We start from the raw sequence: 15,607 nt of genomic DNA, 5'->3' as shown, positions 1-15,607 counted from the left end.
ACATATTGATAACGCAAGTGAAGCCGTGACAAATATCAGCATATTATTTCATAACTGGTTTGATAATAATAATAAGATTGATGCCAACTCATGTTCTAAAAAAAATCCTACCTTCCGATAGTCCGATAGGTCTTTGCGACACCATTTCTTCGTCCACTTCCGGCACCGTATCATCATATCCCGATACCGAAAATATAGACCGGAAGGTTACATCAAAACGAGGTGGCGGAGGTGTGGGTCCCTTTTCGTCCTTATCAGCTACGTCGTCCATAGGTCTTCTGTTATATAAGGGATCGTAGCTGAATAACAAAGTTCACAAAATATGAAATTGTGTAAAGTGGGTAGCTGTATATACGAGGAAAAAGATGGTAAATATTGTATTTCTGTCATTGGCCAGTCACGCTACAGGAGGAAATAGGTTTTCCGGATTGCACAGGTAGAAATACAAGTTTTAAAAGAAATCTATATTCAGGTTAGCTATTGCAGGTAGCTTCTTCACATGCCTAAATAACATCCGGGTCGTTTACTGGCCAGTTTCCTGTGACGATGCATTTATCGATCACATCTGATTTTGGACTAGTAGTGCATGTCACATCGTGATTATCTTGATTGTGCAAATCGAATCTGACGGAACAATTAATGTTTTTTGACAGATTGATCACATCCATGAACGAAACAAGGTGAATATAATCTAAAACAGAATCACATACAATATGAATGTCAAATAAAAGATAAAAATCACTCGTTACAATGTTTTCAATTATATCTGTTGGATATATTTCGTCGACATTTGCATTACAGAGATACTACTGGAGATATCAATCAGAGTTCTTGTAATATGTATTGTCGAACCTTTTAATCAAAGGAAGAAACGATATCCAGTTTGTCGGATTGTCCGATACACAACGATTTCTGATGGTAGAATGTCCTCTGTTTTGCCAGCACCAATCCCGTTTCTAGAAACGGTTTCTTAGAATTTGCTGCTTGCAAATTCTGTGAAACATGGGGTTCCATGCAAGACACCGTTTCAAGACAAAGTGAAACAGGCAGGTCGGTCGGCATGTACATGTAGGAAAATATACCAAAACATACTGAAGAGGGATTATAGTTTTATAGTTTTTATAACACTGATCAAACGGACGAACTTCAAACTGTTTGTATACCAGGTTGGTCACGTTCAACTGGACGTCCCTCTCCTTTATGACTAGATCCGTTTCACTGGAACCATGAGGATAAAATGCCAATCGGAATTATTTTGAACCACATTTTGTTTGAGCTCTGTGAAGGTATACCGAAGGTGTTTTGGTCGAAGTTGTCCCGTTTGTATCTCGTAATCATGTATATTATGTCTACCAGACTTTAATATGGTGTTTGTTGGTGATGTCGTCATAAAACGTCTCATTGTCAATTACTATCCGGTAACAAAGATAAAAGAAAATGTTTTTGAATGGACGAGTATTTTGTGAAGTCGAATGGTACAAACACGCGCGTTCTAAACCTGCACCTGGTGAACGAATAAGAAGTTCCTTTATGTGTTTTATCACATAGGTTTCGGTCTTTGTTTTCGGTTCCGGTTGGGCACGAGTTAACAATTACGCCATCTACAGAGAATGACCCTACACAGCCTGGCTACCACAGCAGGAATCCCCCACCAGATGAGGCACTGAAGGCTCTACAAGCACATGTACCCAGACTGGAGCGATTAATACTGTGCCAAAATAAGGTAGCAGTGGGACAGGCCAAGCTGCACCAGGTCATGTCCTGACTGCGACCTCAACGACCTCAGAGCCCCCAGCTAGCAGGAGGCATACCAAACAATCATGTGCCTCGGCCTGATGTCCTTCTACAACAGACAGGAATTTCATCAGAATCTCTGCCATCAACTGAAGTCGTACTTCAAGCCATACACCAGCAGATAATAGAAGGTAAGGACGTCAACTTAGCTCTACTATTACTGCCATCTTATGACTACGATAGCACACGCTACTATCGATTCACTGAAGTTGGGGGCGTACTGTCCCGCTCCAAACAGATCCATGTGTATGTAAATCTCTCACTCTCAACTGGGCGATTCGGGACAATCAACTGTACACCACGATATGTTCCGGATTTCGGAGTAGCAGCTGCAAACTATGTAACAACATGAATCATACTGAAGACTTCTGTCCTCTTATTTTGAATGGCCTGGGATCACCAGCAAGAAACCGAAAAGAAAACAATACGAATGCGGACAGCAACACGGACAGTAAAGGAAGGACCAGGGTCATCCACCATGGTTAAGATGTCTGTAACAATTACATTGACCAAGATGGCTGTAACCGTGACAATTGCCCCTACCTTCACATTAAGAAATCTTCAATTAAATCTACTAAAACACATAAAACCAACGAATCAGCTAAACTGTGACAAACGGCCAACCACCGGGATTTCAAGGCGTCAACTCCTATCAATATAGCAGCACTGTAGAGAGAACTAAAAAAAACTACCCTGATAAGAACTTTGTGCACTCTTTGATTTCTGGATTATCAGACGGCTTTGACACTGGAATCTCTGCACTACCAGAGACATATCTAATCTGCAAGAATTTAAAAAGTGCCATTTCTGAACCAGACATTGTCGATAAACTTATAACCAGCGAAGTTAACAAAAACTCTTAATTGGCCCTTTTACAGAACCACCTTTTGATATATACAGGATAAACCCAATTAGAACAGCGACAGGGAAGTACTCTGACAAGAAACGTCAAATCGTGGACCTTTCTGCGCCCCTCCTCCCAAAGGTAGTAGAGCATTACGGGGGTTCAAATAGCCCACGGCTATACCCCACCCGGTCCAAGGGAGATGACTGCTAAGGTGATATGCAGGTCTCGCATAACTAATTCAGCCAATCAGCTGGTGTTTCACCTGAACCAAGTCCCTGAAGAAAATGTGTTTCTTGGGTTTGTAGCTATTTCCTGAGTAAATAACACACGCAATGGGTACTTTCTCTATACGAGAATAAAGAGTAGGGGATGTAGGAATCCAGGTAGAGGTTTCCCTGTACACTGTAAATGTCAGGGTTACTGTCTTCCAAGTACTGGTGAGCCCTTATATGCTATTAAACCTATCCAATTTTGTACATCATTTTTCTGGTAGGGAAATCTTCAAACTTTAATTTGATATACATTTCACAACATTTGAACATTAAATGAGCGATTGAGGGGATTGAGTCATTGGTAATAACATATAGTGAAATAATTAGTTGTGTGAGACCTGCACCCCTTATCTGCAAACTTTTTAATAAATAATGTAAATTTATTTTACATCGTTTGTTATTTTGTTGTGTAAACGTCTTATTGTTAAGCATAACAGAAGGATGAGAACATTTTCAAAACAAATCGAAGAGTTCTCATCCATGTGTTATGGCAGAAATGGCATTGAGATTGATACTGGTATAATTATGTAAAGTTACATAATTGAGGATTTATTTGGTAAATATCAGTGTTTTCATTTTTTTATATTTCACAGAAAATATTCTTATTTCTGATTAAGTTCAATTAAATCCGATTTTGTAATAATATACATATATACATGTAGACACTTAAATAGCATTCCAGATAGATAAATAAAAAGATAAGATTCTTAATTCCCTAAAAATGACCTCAATTGAAGTATACCTATTTTTAGACGTTAATTCGGTTCCGTAAAAATTTGGTTACAAACAAATCTGTAAATACAAAACATCCATTAGGCAGTCAATTAGGCCACATTGAGACACAATAGGGGTTAGGGTGTGGACAACCCCAGGGCTCACCAACCATATTTGTGAACTTGTATTTTAAGGTGTTAGGTACGCTAAGTATGCGCGTTTCGACCCCTGGGAGCGACGGACAGCGATGTTAGCGTGGGTCAAGTCACTTGAAGCTTGACAACCAAGAAATAAACATCAAAAGTTAAACTCTGCTGTTTGTTCTCCTCAACAGGTAAGACAATTTCATTAAGTCACTTTAAAAAGTTCTAAAATGTTTAAAGTTCTTAATTCAGTATGCAATGTCCATGTATATTCATTAATTATTACAAGCATTTATTGAAATTTTATTTGCAAGGTCTATGACATTTTCTTTATATTTCTTTAAGGGTTAACTGTAATATTTTTTTTACGTTATTGAGCAATAACACAAAAAACTGGGGTGTACTCTGAATTTATGAAAAGAGTACACCCCAGTTTTTTGTGTTATTGCTCAATAACGTAAAAAAAATATTACAGTTAACCCTTATAATTTAATTAACAGCGATAAGAAACATTTTCATTAAGTTTAACATGTTTATTATTTTTAAAAACACATCGATAAATACAAAATCCCGTGAACAACGATTACTCCGCTGACGTCACAGTTTTTTTTATGTTATGAGATGATAACATAATTTATCGACTAATTAGAATAATTGAGGTGTTCATAAGGTTGGGCGGAAATACTTAAACATACAGTTGAGTGTAAGCTAACCTTTACATCCTAGTGCACTCCTAGTGCACTACTTTTAAACTACCAGTGCACTACATTTAAGCTACATGTAAACTAGTAGTGCACTACGTCCAGTCAGTTGTGACCACAAATCTCCCTATACAGGTAATGGACAGTGTCACTGGACACCTGTGTAAGATACCTGTAGTTGTTACATATACAGCCCTGTGTAAATTGACTGCCTTATATAAACCTCCAACGGAACAAAAGAACTATATTTTCCAAAAGGAGACCATATTGGAACACCGAATTAAAGAGGTTATGGGAGATAAGACGTGATAGTACGATGGCCGATATCGGACTGGCAAAACAGTGTTACTAGTAGTACGTTTTTGTCAACGAAAAATGTACGTACATATTGTGTGTCAAATTTATCTACTGCTATAGTAGTAGATAAATTTGTACACAAAAAGTGTACGTACAAATCCTGTGTCAAAAACCTGTTACTAGTAACACATTTTTGACACGAAATTTGTACGTACATATTTTATGTACAAATTTATCTACTACTTCCAAATATCAATTAACATTCCTTTTATTCCTGATTGATTACAATGCGGCCGTATGTTGACTGCATCCGATAGGAATATGAGAAAACAATTAGCCTTTATCGCATTTGCACGAGGTAAACCAGACATATTTCGGTTTCGAGATCATACCTTGTTGCGGCGGCGAGAAGCTACAGCATCAACTTCATCATGTGAGTATATTACCTTTTCTTTACATATTTGTATTGGCATGGTTATTATTACACCAATTTGTATCAGTTTTGTTGTAAATATTTGTTTCTTAAGTATACTAAACAATTGTTATCGTTTTATAACAGGGACTACATTCCAATAAGGAATTCAAATATACAGGATGATACGAAAATCTTCTTTCCTGTACCAGCTGACGGAGCTCTTACTTTGAATGACTTGCGTGAGTGTTTGCTAATAAGGACTGTTGATTACGCGATTATATAAATATATATGATTCGCGTTTATAATCTACTTCATTCATAAGGAATTAGCTGTTTCAGTGAATTAGTTCATGAGGTGAAGATGTTATTTTATGCTATTTATTCTTTCAATCATATTTCTGATTGGTTATATAACTTACGAACCTTCGAGGATTGACAACTATTTAACAATACCTAATGCATTAGCACGAGTTAACGTTCACTTCATTTTTTGTAGATTATCATCTATGCTTTTTACAGGTAGTGCATTTCCATCCATTACATCTCTGAGATATTTAGATTCAGAAGATGAAAGACAACATCATATTCTCTGCAGAGAAAACACATTTTTAGAACCAGTTGATGGGTGGAAGAAATCAGGACGTACTTATCTGGCCGTGTGTGGATCGATTGGTATGACATACTCTATTATCATATTAGCATATTAACGACGATATGAACGTGTCATAATACTAACCCTTTCTTAATGATCTCAAGATAGTAACCTTTATCTTTTAACGACAACAATGTATCACAATATATAATATCATAATATGATTCAGATATCAAGAATCATCTCTAACAATGAAATTCTTAACAGTCATTTGTACACTGAACCTGATTTCATGTTCTGTCATGTTTTGGATTTATTTTCTTTGATATAAGCATTGCTAGATGTTCAGTTAGTTAAAGGAAGATAATATAGTTATTTAATGAATTACACAGAAACAAACCATGAGGTACTTTAACCTTGTGTAGTTTTTCTTTTCCTGTTTGCATGTGTATTTTTGTCAGACTTTCCAGTGTCATTTTGAACAATTTACCGTACGGTTTGAATTGTGTAAAAGTAACGGTAGTAGTGTTTGGATTATAACGAGTATTACTTTTTCGTTTTGTTTTGATTACTTTTTAAATGCGTTTTATAAACAGCCGTGCTTCTTTTTAGCTGGTGGGGAAAACCCACTGAAAGGCCTTGTGGGCAGGATAACTAAAAATGAAAGGGTCTGTATGTCTTCATAAGACAGGTCGCTATTATTTTGGAGGTTCGATTTTGTCCTCATCAACATGCTTATATATATGTGCAGAGCTGTGCTAAAAATAGTGTCCACATCACAATGCCGTTGGTATACGTATATACACACAGTCAGTGACACATACCGGGCTAGGGTCCGTCGTCTGCTAGACCAAGCACAGTTTTGCCCTATAGGTGGGACGCTGACAGGCTTCAAGGCTGAGAAAATACCAGCTATCTAACCTCTACCGCTAATTTATGTGACAGGTCAACAGCCCAAACCTGGCTGGTGTAAGGAGGGTCAAAGATCTGTACAGTAATGTGCAAAATCATACCCCCATCATGATAACTGTTAATTGAAAGTGTGTTTACATTACCAAGCTGTGAACAAGTCATATCATTTATTACTATTCCTTTATTGATGTAAAATTAAAATATATATATTAGTAAAATTTGAATGTGTATTATGTCACAGAAAATAAAGATTTACGTGGCTCATATATTACACGTATTTCCATCTATGACCCATATATCGATGTTTGGCTGTCCTTTAGGATTTGGGTATACATGTAAATTCATCACACATATAAGTACACACACTATCATGACTTCTCGTTGATGGGTTACAACCCATTCAACTTCTTCCATCCTGCTTTTCTTCAGAACATATCTAGGATCATTCCATCCTCCAAGATTGCTTGTTACTTTCCAGTATTTAGAATATCTATCTCCACACATGGATCTTGTCCATTTTACAATCATTGGTGGTAAAGTGACGTCACATATGGAGTCTGGAAACAATGGGGGGAATCAGAATCATGGAACTTAGACAGACGTCTGGTTTGATACACCGAAAAAAAGTAGATTGCTAGTACATGTATCAGTTTTGGTAGGAGCTATTGTTCATGCATTTATAAAAAATAGACTTATATTATACATGGTTTTACATATTTCGGAATTGTTAAACAGAAAGTTTTGTTTCAATAAACGAAAATATCAAAACCAAATTGAATGCCATGGTGATTAATCACTAATTCAGATACGTATGTTTTAAAGACAAATTTTGTATGTGAAACACTGAACAAAAGCTCACAAGCTAAGCTATATTTTTTAACATTCATTTTTTGTTTTTGTGGGGTTTTTGTTTTTGTTTATCACTCAATCCTCAAAAACAATAACGTCTTTCCCCGACAAGATTAGGAAAAAATGAGCCTAGATGATACAAGGAACTATTTTCATCTTGCTCTTTCTTAAATGTATTATAATCATGATATGAAAGTCCATCAGCTATGTGGCAATTGATCTCTTGTTTATTTCAGCGCAAGAGAGTTCAAGATATGGAGTATTTGAGTCATATAGACGACAGCTGACAGCACGGCCACAACCTCCGCATTCAACGGCACAGAAAGCACCTGTGAGATCTCGTGATTGCAGTACAACTATGGCAAGTTACTGTTACTTGCTACAGTAAACATATTATGGTTTTAGCAATTCCTTATATGAAGTCAGCTAAAAAGATGATAGCACCGCACTGTAGGATACCGATACATTAATATATGCCCAGTATTAACTACTTGTCACTGTAAAGATACAAGCTAAGAGCATATAGACCCTATCCATGTAATTGTTTTTTCTCTCAAGGGGATACTCTTGATATCAACTGCCTTGCATTTCGCCTTCGCTATTGTTAGGTATTTACTAGTAACACTTACCGTACCAATACAGCAGTTGTGATACAGTTGAATTAAGCAAACTAAATATGCAGAGTCATAACTCAACTTTGACCAATCTTTTTGATATGAAAACAAAATACATGAAACTTCATTAAATTTTGCATCATTGCAGCTGACAGTCGGTCATGGACATTTCAAATCTGGCAGATTTACTAGGATTAGTGCAACTAGTTTGTCATCTTGTGGAGGGCTTGTTGTCGTCGGCCCCTTCTCAACTACAACAAATACATCTGAAGAAATCCGATTGGCTGCATATGAGAAGTTTTGCCGGCAGAACAGAATGTTTCGTAAAAAATATAAATCAAGCGATCAACTGTACTTGCTTTTCCCTGATGGTTCCCGTGTGGAAGGACTTCCAAATAGGAAGGATGCAAACATCGAATACAGAAATTTTGTTGACCCAACCAAGCGTTTCGACAGATTAAGACTCTACTTATGTGATAAAGGTAAGATTTTTCTAAATTCCATTGAAAGATGGCAAATATTCCAATGCATGTAATATAAGTTAAACATTTGATCAGACATTGAAATTTTAAAAATTAGTGAAAGTTGTTAAAATAGACAAAATGACCTGCAGTATTAAAAGCATTCCGTCTGCTATAAGAGAAGTAATGTTAATGTTAACGAAACAAGTATAATTGTAATCCATTACGTAGACGGTTTCATGAAAATTGACGTCTTACCAATGTCATACCGATCAAATAGCGTTGCTAAATGTCATACATACATACTCAAAACTTTGTCTGGGCTAATCTGTGATCATTGGTCGTGCAATTAACGTTAATTTTAATGCATGTTTTTGTTCTTTTTTAATAAAGACAAAATTAACCTTTTTTCATTATTTTTGGGCATGACAATGATTATTTGTATCAACAAATGAGTTGATGTATCAAATAATTTTCTATCCAAGTGATAATAACACTTATTTTGGTAACTAACGCGTGAAAACAACGAATTAACATCTTATGAGTCCAGACCAAACTACACTATAACATGTTTTATACCATGCCTTTATTAACCTCAAAAATCATGGTGGTCTCTTTATCACAAATTTCAGACTTAACGTGTTAAATTTAATTAATATGTATGTCACAAATAAAGCAGCTTGGTTATGACATGGCAAGTATGTGTAAGTTATGTGATAATGTAATATTGTACAAAATTAGTTATTTACTTTCCAATAATTATTTGATTTCTTTTTATTACAGTCAACTTTGAATTGAGCCAACCCTTCACAATTTTAACAGATAGTTCATCAGACGAAAATCTGCCATCTTCATTGATGCCAACTCAAAAGAGGGATACACCTTCACCTGCTACATGTCAGAAAGAAGCCAATACAAGCTCTGATGACGACACATTACCGCTCGTTATCGAAGTCGTTTTTCATCACGAGTCTACTACAATCAGTGAAACATTTCCGAATAATACTCTGGGATCTGTAAGTAGCTAAAACTAGTTTATTTTTTATTACTGGTTAAATTTTTGGATAAAATAAAAGCTCAGTGGTGTATTTAAGAGTAATATATAAGATTTCCTTATACCTATGTATGAATCGGTTATTATTAGTGTATTTGTAACCTTCCCCCTTAATATAGTACAATTGATTTAAATTAAATGTACATCGCTTCATCAAGCGGAGCAATATTTTTACATCAACATCCTGCGGACAAGTGAGGATGGGGATGGGGCACGGTGTTGGGCGCTGTCCTCCCCCCTTTCCCGTTTCATGCCGTTGACTGTTTATGATACATCCTGTTCATTGTTTCAATTTGAAGGTGTTGATTGCATATGTCGCGGGACTAGAGAATTTGCCAGTGTCGTCTACCGTTTTAAGGATCAAAGAGAGTGATGTCATCATCCAGGCCGAGAAACGTTTATTTGAGTTGACTGATTTATCATCAACAATTCACGTATGCGTCGAACAAAAAACAATGGGGTATGTAAAACAAAATAATCAGATGGATAATGTGCACTTTTACTCTAACTCGCCTCTCACCCCTGGACCAAAACTTTTTATATTTCATAAACGTACTCATTTTACCATACAGCTTCATATTGCATAGGCATGGGATCGAGGCATACCGTTTTGCAGTGCTTTTCATCGTAAGTTAACTATATATGTGTATGGGAGGAGGGGGCTTAAAATTACAAATATACAGTCGAAACTGTTTTCGTTATTTTAATATAGTGTGGTTCCGAATTGAGTTAATGATTCCTAGAAAATGAGGATCTAATAATTAAATGTTACTTTTTTAGTACCGATGTGGAAGAAGTTTCCAATTCATTACCGATCCGAGCCAAATATGAAACTGAAAATGATGAAGATGTCGTCGCAGAGGGACTGGTGAGGCATACCCTAAGATTAATGTGAGTACAGCTTATAAATGACTCTTGTTTATAGTAAGAAATGGATTTTTCAGCAATGGAAGTCTATGGGTCTTCGAGCAGAAAACTATTCCCTATGTTGACTTTAACAGTTGGTTAGCCTTCGGCGATAAATCATGTCAGTATATGTACTTACTTGTGGAACTAATAACCGCATCCTAAAGAACAATCATACATCGGCTACAGGTGTCATATTTATTTATATCATCTAATACTTATTTTGATATAATATGCATTCAAAAATATTTTATTGAATTGTTTTGCACAGCTAGGTAATGTAAGCGCACTTTTGATTTACAGTAGCATGTAACACGTTACTGTACAAGTCCGCGTTCCTTCTCATACCCACCAGGTTTGGGCTGGTGACCTGTCATATAAATTTTGTGTAGTGATTAAGAGTCTCGGCCTATAAATTCACATGTCATAATTCTAGAGGGAGGATGTTGTTATAAACAAATAACAGATTACTCCCGACTGTTCACATATTAGTGGTTGATAGTGTGAAAACAAAGAAAGAGCTCAACCGCTCCAACACGTTATAATATATTGATAAATAAACAGAGATGTCCGAAGGACCAGGTGAGCATATGGCATATCTTTGCATCCAAAAATTGATACAAATGATGGGACTGACCCCCAGGCGCCAATGGGGCGGGGCCAAAAGGGATATATATGGCCATATGTCGTGCGTCGTCCGTCGTGCGTCGTCCGTTAACTTTTTTTAACTGAGAGTGTTGAAAGTCGCATTGAATGATTAGTTAGAAGGTCCTGACTAGATATTTGTATTCATTAAGTGAAAATAAAATTCAAGATGGCTGCCATGATCGCCATCTTTGAAATTATGTTTTTCCTTATAACTCCAATAGTATTTGCTTCGTAGTAAGAAGACTGTCTAGGAATGTTCTAGTGATATTTCTGAACAAGAGATGTTGTTTCAAAAATTCATTGAATTTACAAGATGACCACCACAGCAATTATCACCTGATGAGCTATGGAAAAGTACTTTATTTTTGGTTTGTGAACAAGATATCTAATGACTGATACATCGTTAAGGGTTGATTTTCAATAACAAGGTCCAGATAGTGATGATAAAGAGACGAATTTAATTTGGGGTACGTATAATGAGTGGTTGATCTTTAATTAATTTAATTGTATGGTTTGTACCTGTCTGTATACACTGTATATATCTTCAGTGTGAACATTGCTGCTAGGGGTCCCAAATGGGGGAACTGGCAGCTTACTAGTTGGCTGCTAGCAGCATTATACGGGGTGTTGCCTCAATGCTGTGATATAGTACTCAGTTCTGTAGAACATTTCTTTGTTTAAGATAACTAGGCTTTTGGATTGTCTACTATCTGATACCAGTTAGTTTTGATGAGAAAACCTGTTAGCTTAATCTCCGCATGAAACCATAGTATTGCTAATTTAGGGTCACACAGGAATACAATAAAATTAATTACATAAAGGACAGCAGAGGTCTGGGAATGGAGCCCTATCTCCAGAGCTGCCCAGTTACCCAGTGTCTAGCTTTAAATCGCTGATAACTAGCTTTTGACAAATGTGTTTTGGGTGTTAAGTGTACCTTGTGTAAATATGGTAAATATCAGAAAACTTCTGATAATTTAAATCAAATTTGGAGAGAGTCTATAGGTTTCTAATTCATTAGTCATATACATATATATTATGTAGTGATACTGTGCAAGTGGAAAGCATGTCACATTGATACTATTTATGTCTTTACATTGCTCTATGTTGTGACTTGTGCAAATGAAAAGTAGGAATGATGATAGGACAACATCAACAGATATCTAGGACGATAATTGCATGCTGATAGGATATATTGCAAAATTAGGTCACTGTGACCTACTTTTTCTATGATTATTTTAGGGCAACAGAAATAGACATCTAGGAAGAGAACGGCATGCCGATTGCAAATATTATAAAATTAGGTCACTGTGACCTACTTTTCAATAATTATATCAGGGCAACAGGAATGGACATCTAGAATGAGAAACGTATTCCGATAACTAATATTGCAAATTAGGTCACTGTGACCTACTTTTTAAATAATAATGATAGGACAACATCCATTGATATCTAGGATGAGAAAGGCATGCCAATAGCAAATATTGCAAAATTAGGTCATGGAGACCTACTTTTTTCAATAATAATATTAGGGCAACAGAAATGGACATCTAGGACGAGAAAGGCATGCCGATAGCTAATATGGCAAAATTAGGTCACTGTGACCTTTATCAATAATTATATTAGGGCAACAGAAATGGACATCTGGGATGATAAATGCATGCCGATAAGTGATATTGCAAAATTAGGTCTCTGTTACCTACTTTTTCAATAATTATATTAGACAATTATTTTGTCTAGATTGCCCCAATAAGTTGACAATATACTGTAATGTCATTACTTCTTCAACTTAATATGTATATGTATATCGAAATATTCCAAACATGGCATTTGACATTTTGATGATGATGAAAATGATGCAAACAAAAACTTGATAAATTTTGTTGAAGCTTCCTGTGTATGATCAGCACCGGACACAGATGGATTTCTATTGTTTTTGAAATAACTACATCATTCAGGATATCCACCATTTTAGCCATCACCAGAATCACATTCTCCAGAAATTTTAACCTTACATTCTTTGAGATAGACCCTTGGTAATATACTGCCCACCAGCTATGCCGCCATCAGCCTCTAGTTGGTTCGTAGGGGGATGTTAAAAAATGATATGAGGCTATAATTACAATAAGATATATTATGTATATTATAGATTCATTGACGTTTATCTTATATAAAACATCGCATATAACCAAATCTATTATTACAGGGGCGTCTTGATACATGTATATGCTTGTTTATTTGTTCACTTGTTACTACAGGGATAACGTATCGGAGCCTAAGGAAATTTTAAGACGATACCAGAGTGTCTTCCTACAAGGGCGGACATTAGATCTTACCTCGGATGAGGAGACGATAGAGGGAGAAACCACTCCGCTCTACATTAGAAGGGTTGAACTGTTCAAAGACGCGGTTGAAGAGCTGAAGTACCAAGAGAACATCAGATTGCCGTTGGAAATCAACTTCTGTGGAGAGGCGGCACAGGATCTGGGAGGTCCCAGAAGAGAATTTTCGCATATATCAATCAATATGCGAAAGACAATCTCCTGGAAACATATCAGAACAATGTCAAGTTGCGTCATGTCAATGAAGAGGCTGTTGCAAGACAGCATTTCTTCTACGGAGGATTGTTGATAGGTCAGTATTCAGAAACGAAATATGCTTAATAATTTTTCATCAACCAGTGACTACCGGCAGAAATTTAGTAGTATATCATGGGTACATGTAGTTTGCACAAAACGATAAATTCTCGCATAATTAAAATTGATTACCTTTTACTCCCGCATTGGTAGCGATGGTTTTATCTTAAGGTAATTCCTTACACTTACTGAAATAACCTACGAAAATCAAAATTTACAGTATGGTGCTATCAGTGCTATTATTTACATTTGAATTTATTCTCGGTCGTAAGCTGGCATGTTTTATTTGTAACAGCCCATAGTCATATCTTCAATGCACCACGATGGACTTATGTGTTCACGGCAATGTAACCTAAAAAATAAATTTGCTTTGTCAAGGTCTCGGCATTATCGAAGGTGGAGAGAGACCCGAATTTCTTGACAGCGTCTTAAAATTCTCTGAAGAAACCGAAGCAAGGACGCATTTTGTGAAGGGACTCAAAAGAACGGGTATTTGGCAGGTATGTTATAGCCATTTATCTCTATGGTGAAGTGAGGTTATAATGGCAGAAAAATAGAGATTCTTATGAAACGCCACACATATCATAACTATTAATTGTCAGATTTTAAAATCCAAGGTTATATTATTGATCTTAACAACAATAATAAAAGTGTGACGAGCGATTATTTTTAAAGCAGTAATATTATTCCAAAAGTGTCTGAAAAATTTTTGAGACAATAATTGTTCAGATATTTATTATGTGTTACGTTTACCAGCGATTAATCCTATGTACAAATATTTGAATTTGATTGATATTTCGTTGTTTCAGCTTATGCAAAAACGGGGGACACTGAAATATCTTTTTCAACCAACACAGGAAGGACACATTGCTATCAATAAATTTATTCAAACATTTGAAGTGCGTTTTTCCGAACAAGGCTCAAATAAGAGGTCACTAGAGGAAGCAGCTTATCGAGCATTCGTGAAGTACGCAAGAGAAGTATATGGTATGTCTTCAATCTGATCATTTCTTTATTTATATGATCGACTGTAAGACTTTTCATTTGATTGTATCAAAGGTCATGATTAAAATACGCGGACAAAAAATATTGAAATATCCTCAACGATACTTTTAATTGATAAACACATGCTCAATGCAGGATATTTGGTCATATTATTTTCCATATATCGTTAAATAAAAAAAATAGCACAATTGACAAATTACAAAATCTAAACAATCCTCAGTTTAATCAAGTGTATGTCTAACATTTCAGCGGGAAGACGAGAAGGTATGACTTTAGAGAAAATTATGAAATTTGTATGCGGAGCTGAAAAGGAGCCTCTTCTGGGTTTCAGCATGAAACCAACAATTGAATTCTCTGCCGAAGGCGTTCTGCCGACTGCTGCTACGTGCATTTTCAGATTGTGTCTACCGTTGAACGCCAATGTTGACTTGTTTGACCTAGCATTCATGTCGGGTCATTTTGGTATGGTGTAGGCATATCTGTACATTACATCTGAGCTGATTTCAATGTCTTAGTGCGCAGTCCTGACAGCGCACTGCTGGTACATGTAAGGCCTCTATAGAGAGGATCGTCTTACAACAGACTGAGTATTAGAATACATTCTCAACCAAACCATTGTACTTTTCGAGATGATATTCCTCATATGTTTATAGTAATAGTATTACTGAATAAAAGTAATTCTAAATCCTAAACTTCTACGTGTATTTGTATTTATGGCATATCAATGAATGGTGAATCATGTTAATT

At 36.1% G+C, this 15,607-nt stretch overlaps 1 protein-coding gene across 1 annotated transcript; it reads left to right on the top strand.

Annotated features, from left to right (window-relative positions):
* Positions 1–4,788: 4,788 nt before the first annotated feature.
* Positions 4,789–15,552, top strand: LOC117332638. The gene is made up of 12 exons (XM_033891623.1): positions 4,789–5,201; positions 5,328–5,422; positions 5,703–5,855; positions 7,773–7,897; positions 8,299–8,632; positions 9,395–9,627; positions 9,965–10,125; positions 10,446–10,556; positions 13,478–13,853; positions 14,234–14,355; positions 14,665–14,842; positions 15,110–15,552. Coding segments are annotated over exons 1-9 (1,587 nt in total). The 5' UTR covers positions 4,789–5,199; the 3' UTR covers positions 13,851–13,853; positions 14,234–14,355; positions 14,665–14,842; positions 15,110–15,552.
* Positions 15,553–15,607: the final 55 nt, after the last annotated feature.

Source organism: Pecten maximus, chromosome 8 (genome assembly GCF_902652985.1).
Source record: "Pecten maximus chromosome 8, xPecMax1.1, whole genome shotgun sequence".
NCBI lineage: Eukaryota > Metazoa > Mollusca > Bivalvia > Pectinida > Pectinidae > Pecten > Pecten maximus.
This window is presented reverse-complemented; position numbering and strand designations above follow the sequence as displayed.

Excerpts from the sequence above, each read along its gene's own strand:
- LOC117332638 (XM_033891623.1), top strand. Across the intron at positions 5,423-5,702 it reads TCTTACTTTGAATGACTTGC|GTAGTGCATTTCCATCCATT; the intron begins GTGAGTGTTTGC and ends TGCTTTTTACAG. Across the intron at positions 10,557-13,477 it reads AGGCATACCCTAAGATTAAT|GGATAACGTATCGGAGCCTA; the intron begins GTGAGTACAGCT and ends TTGTTACTACAG.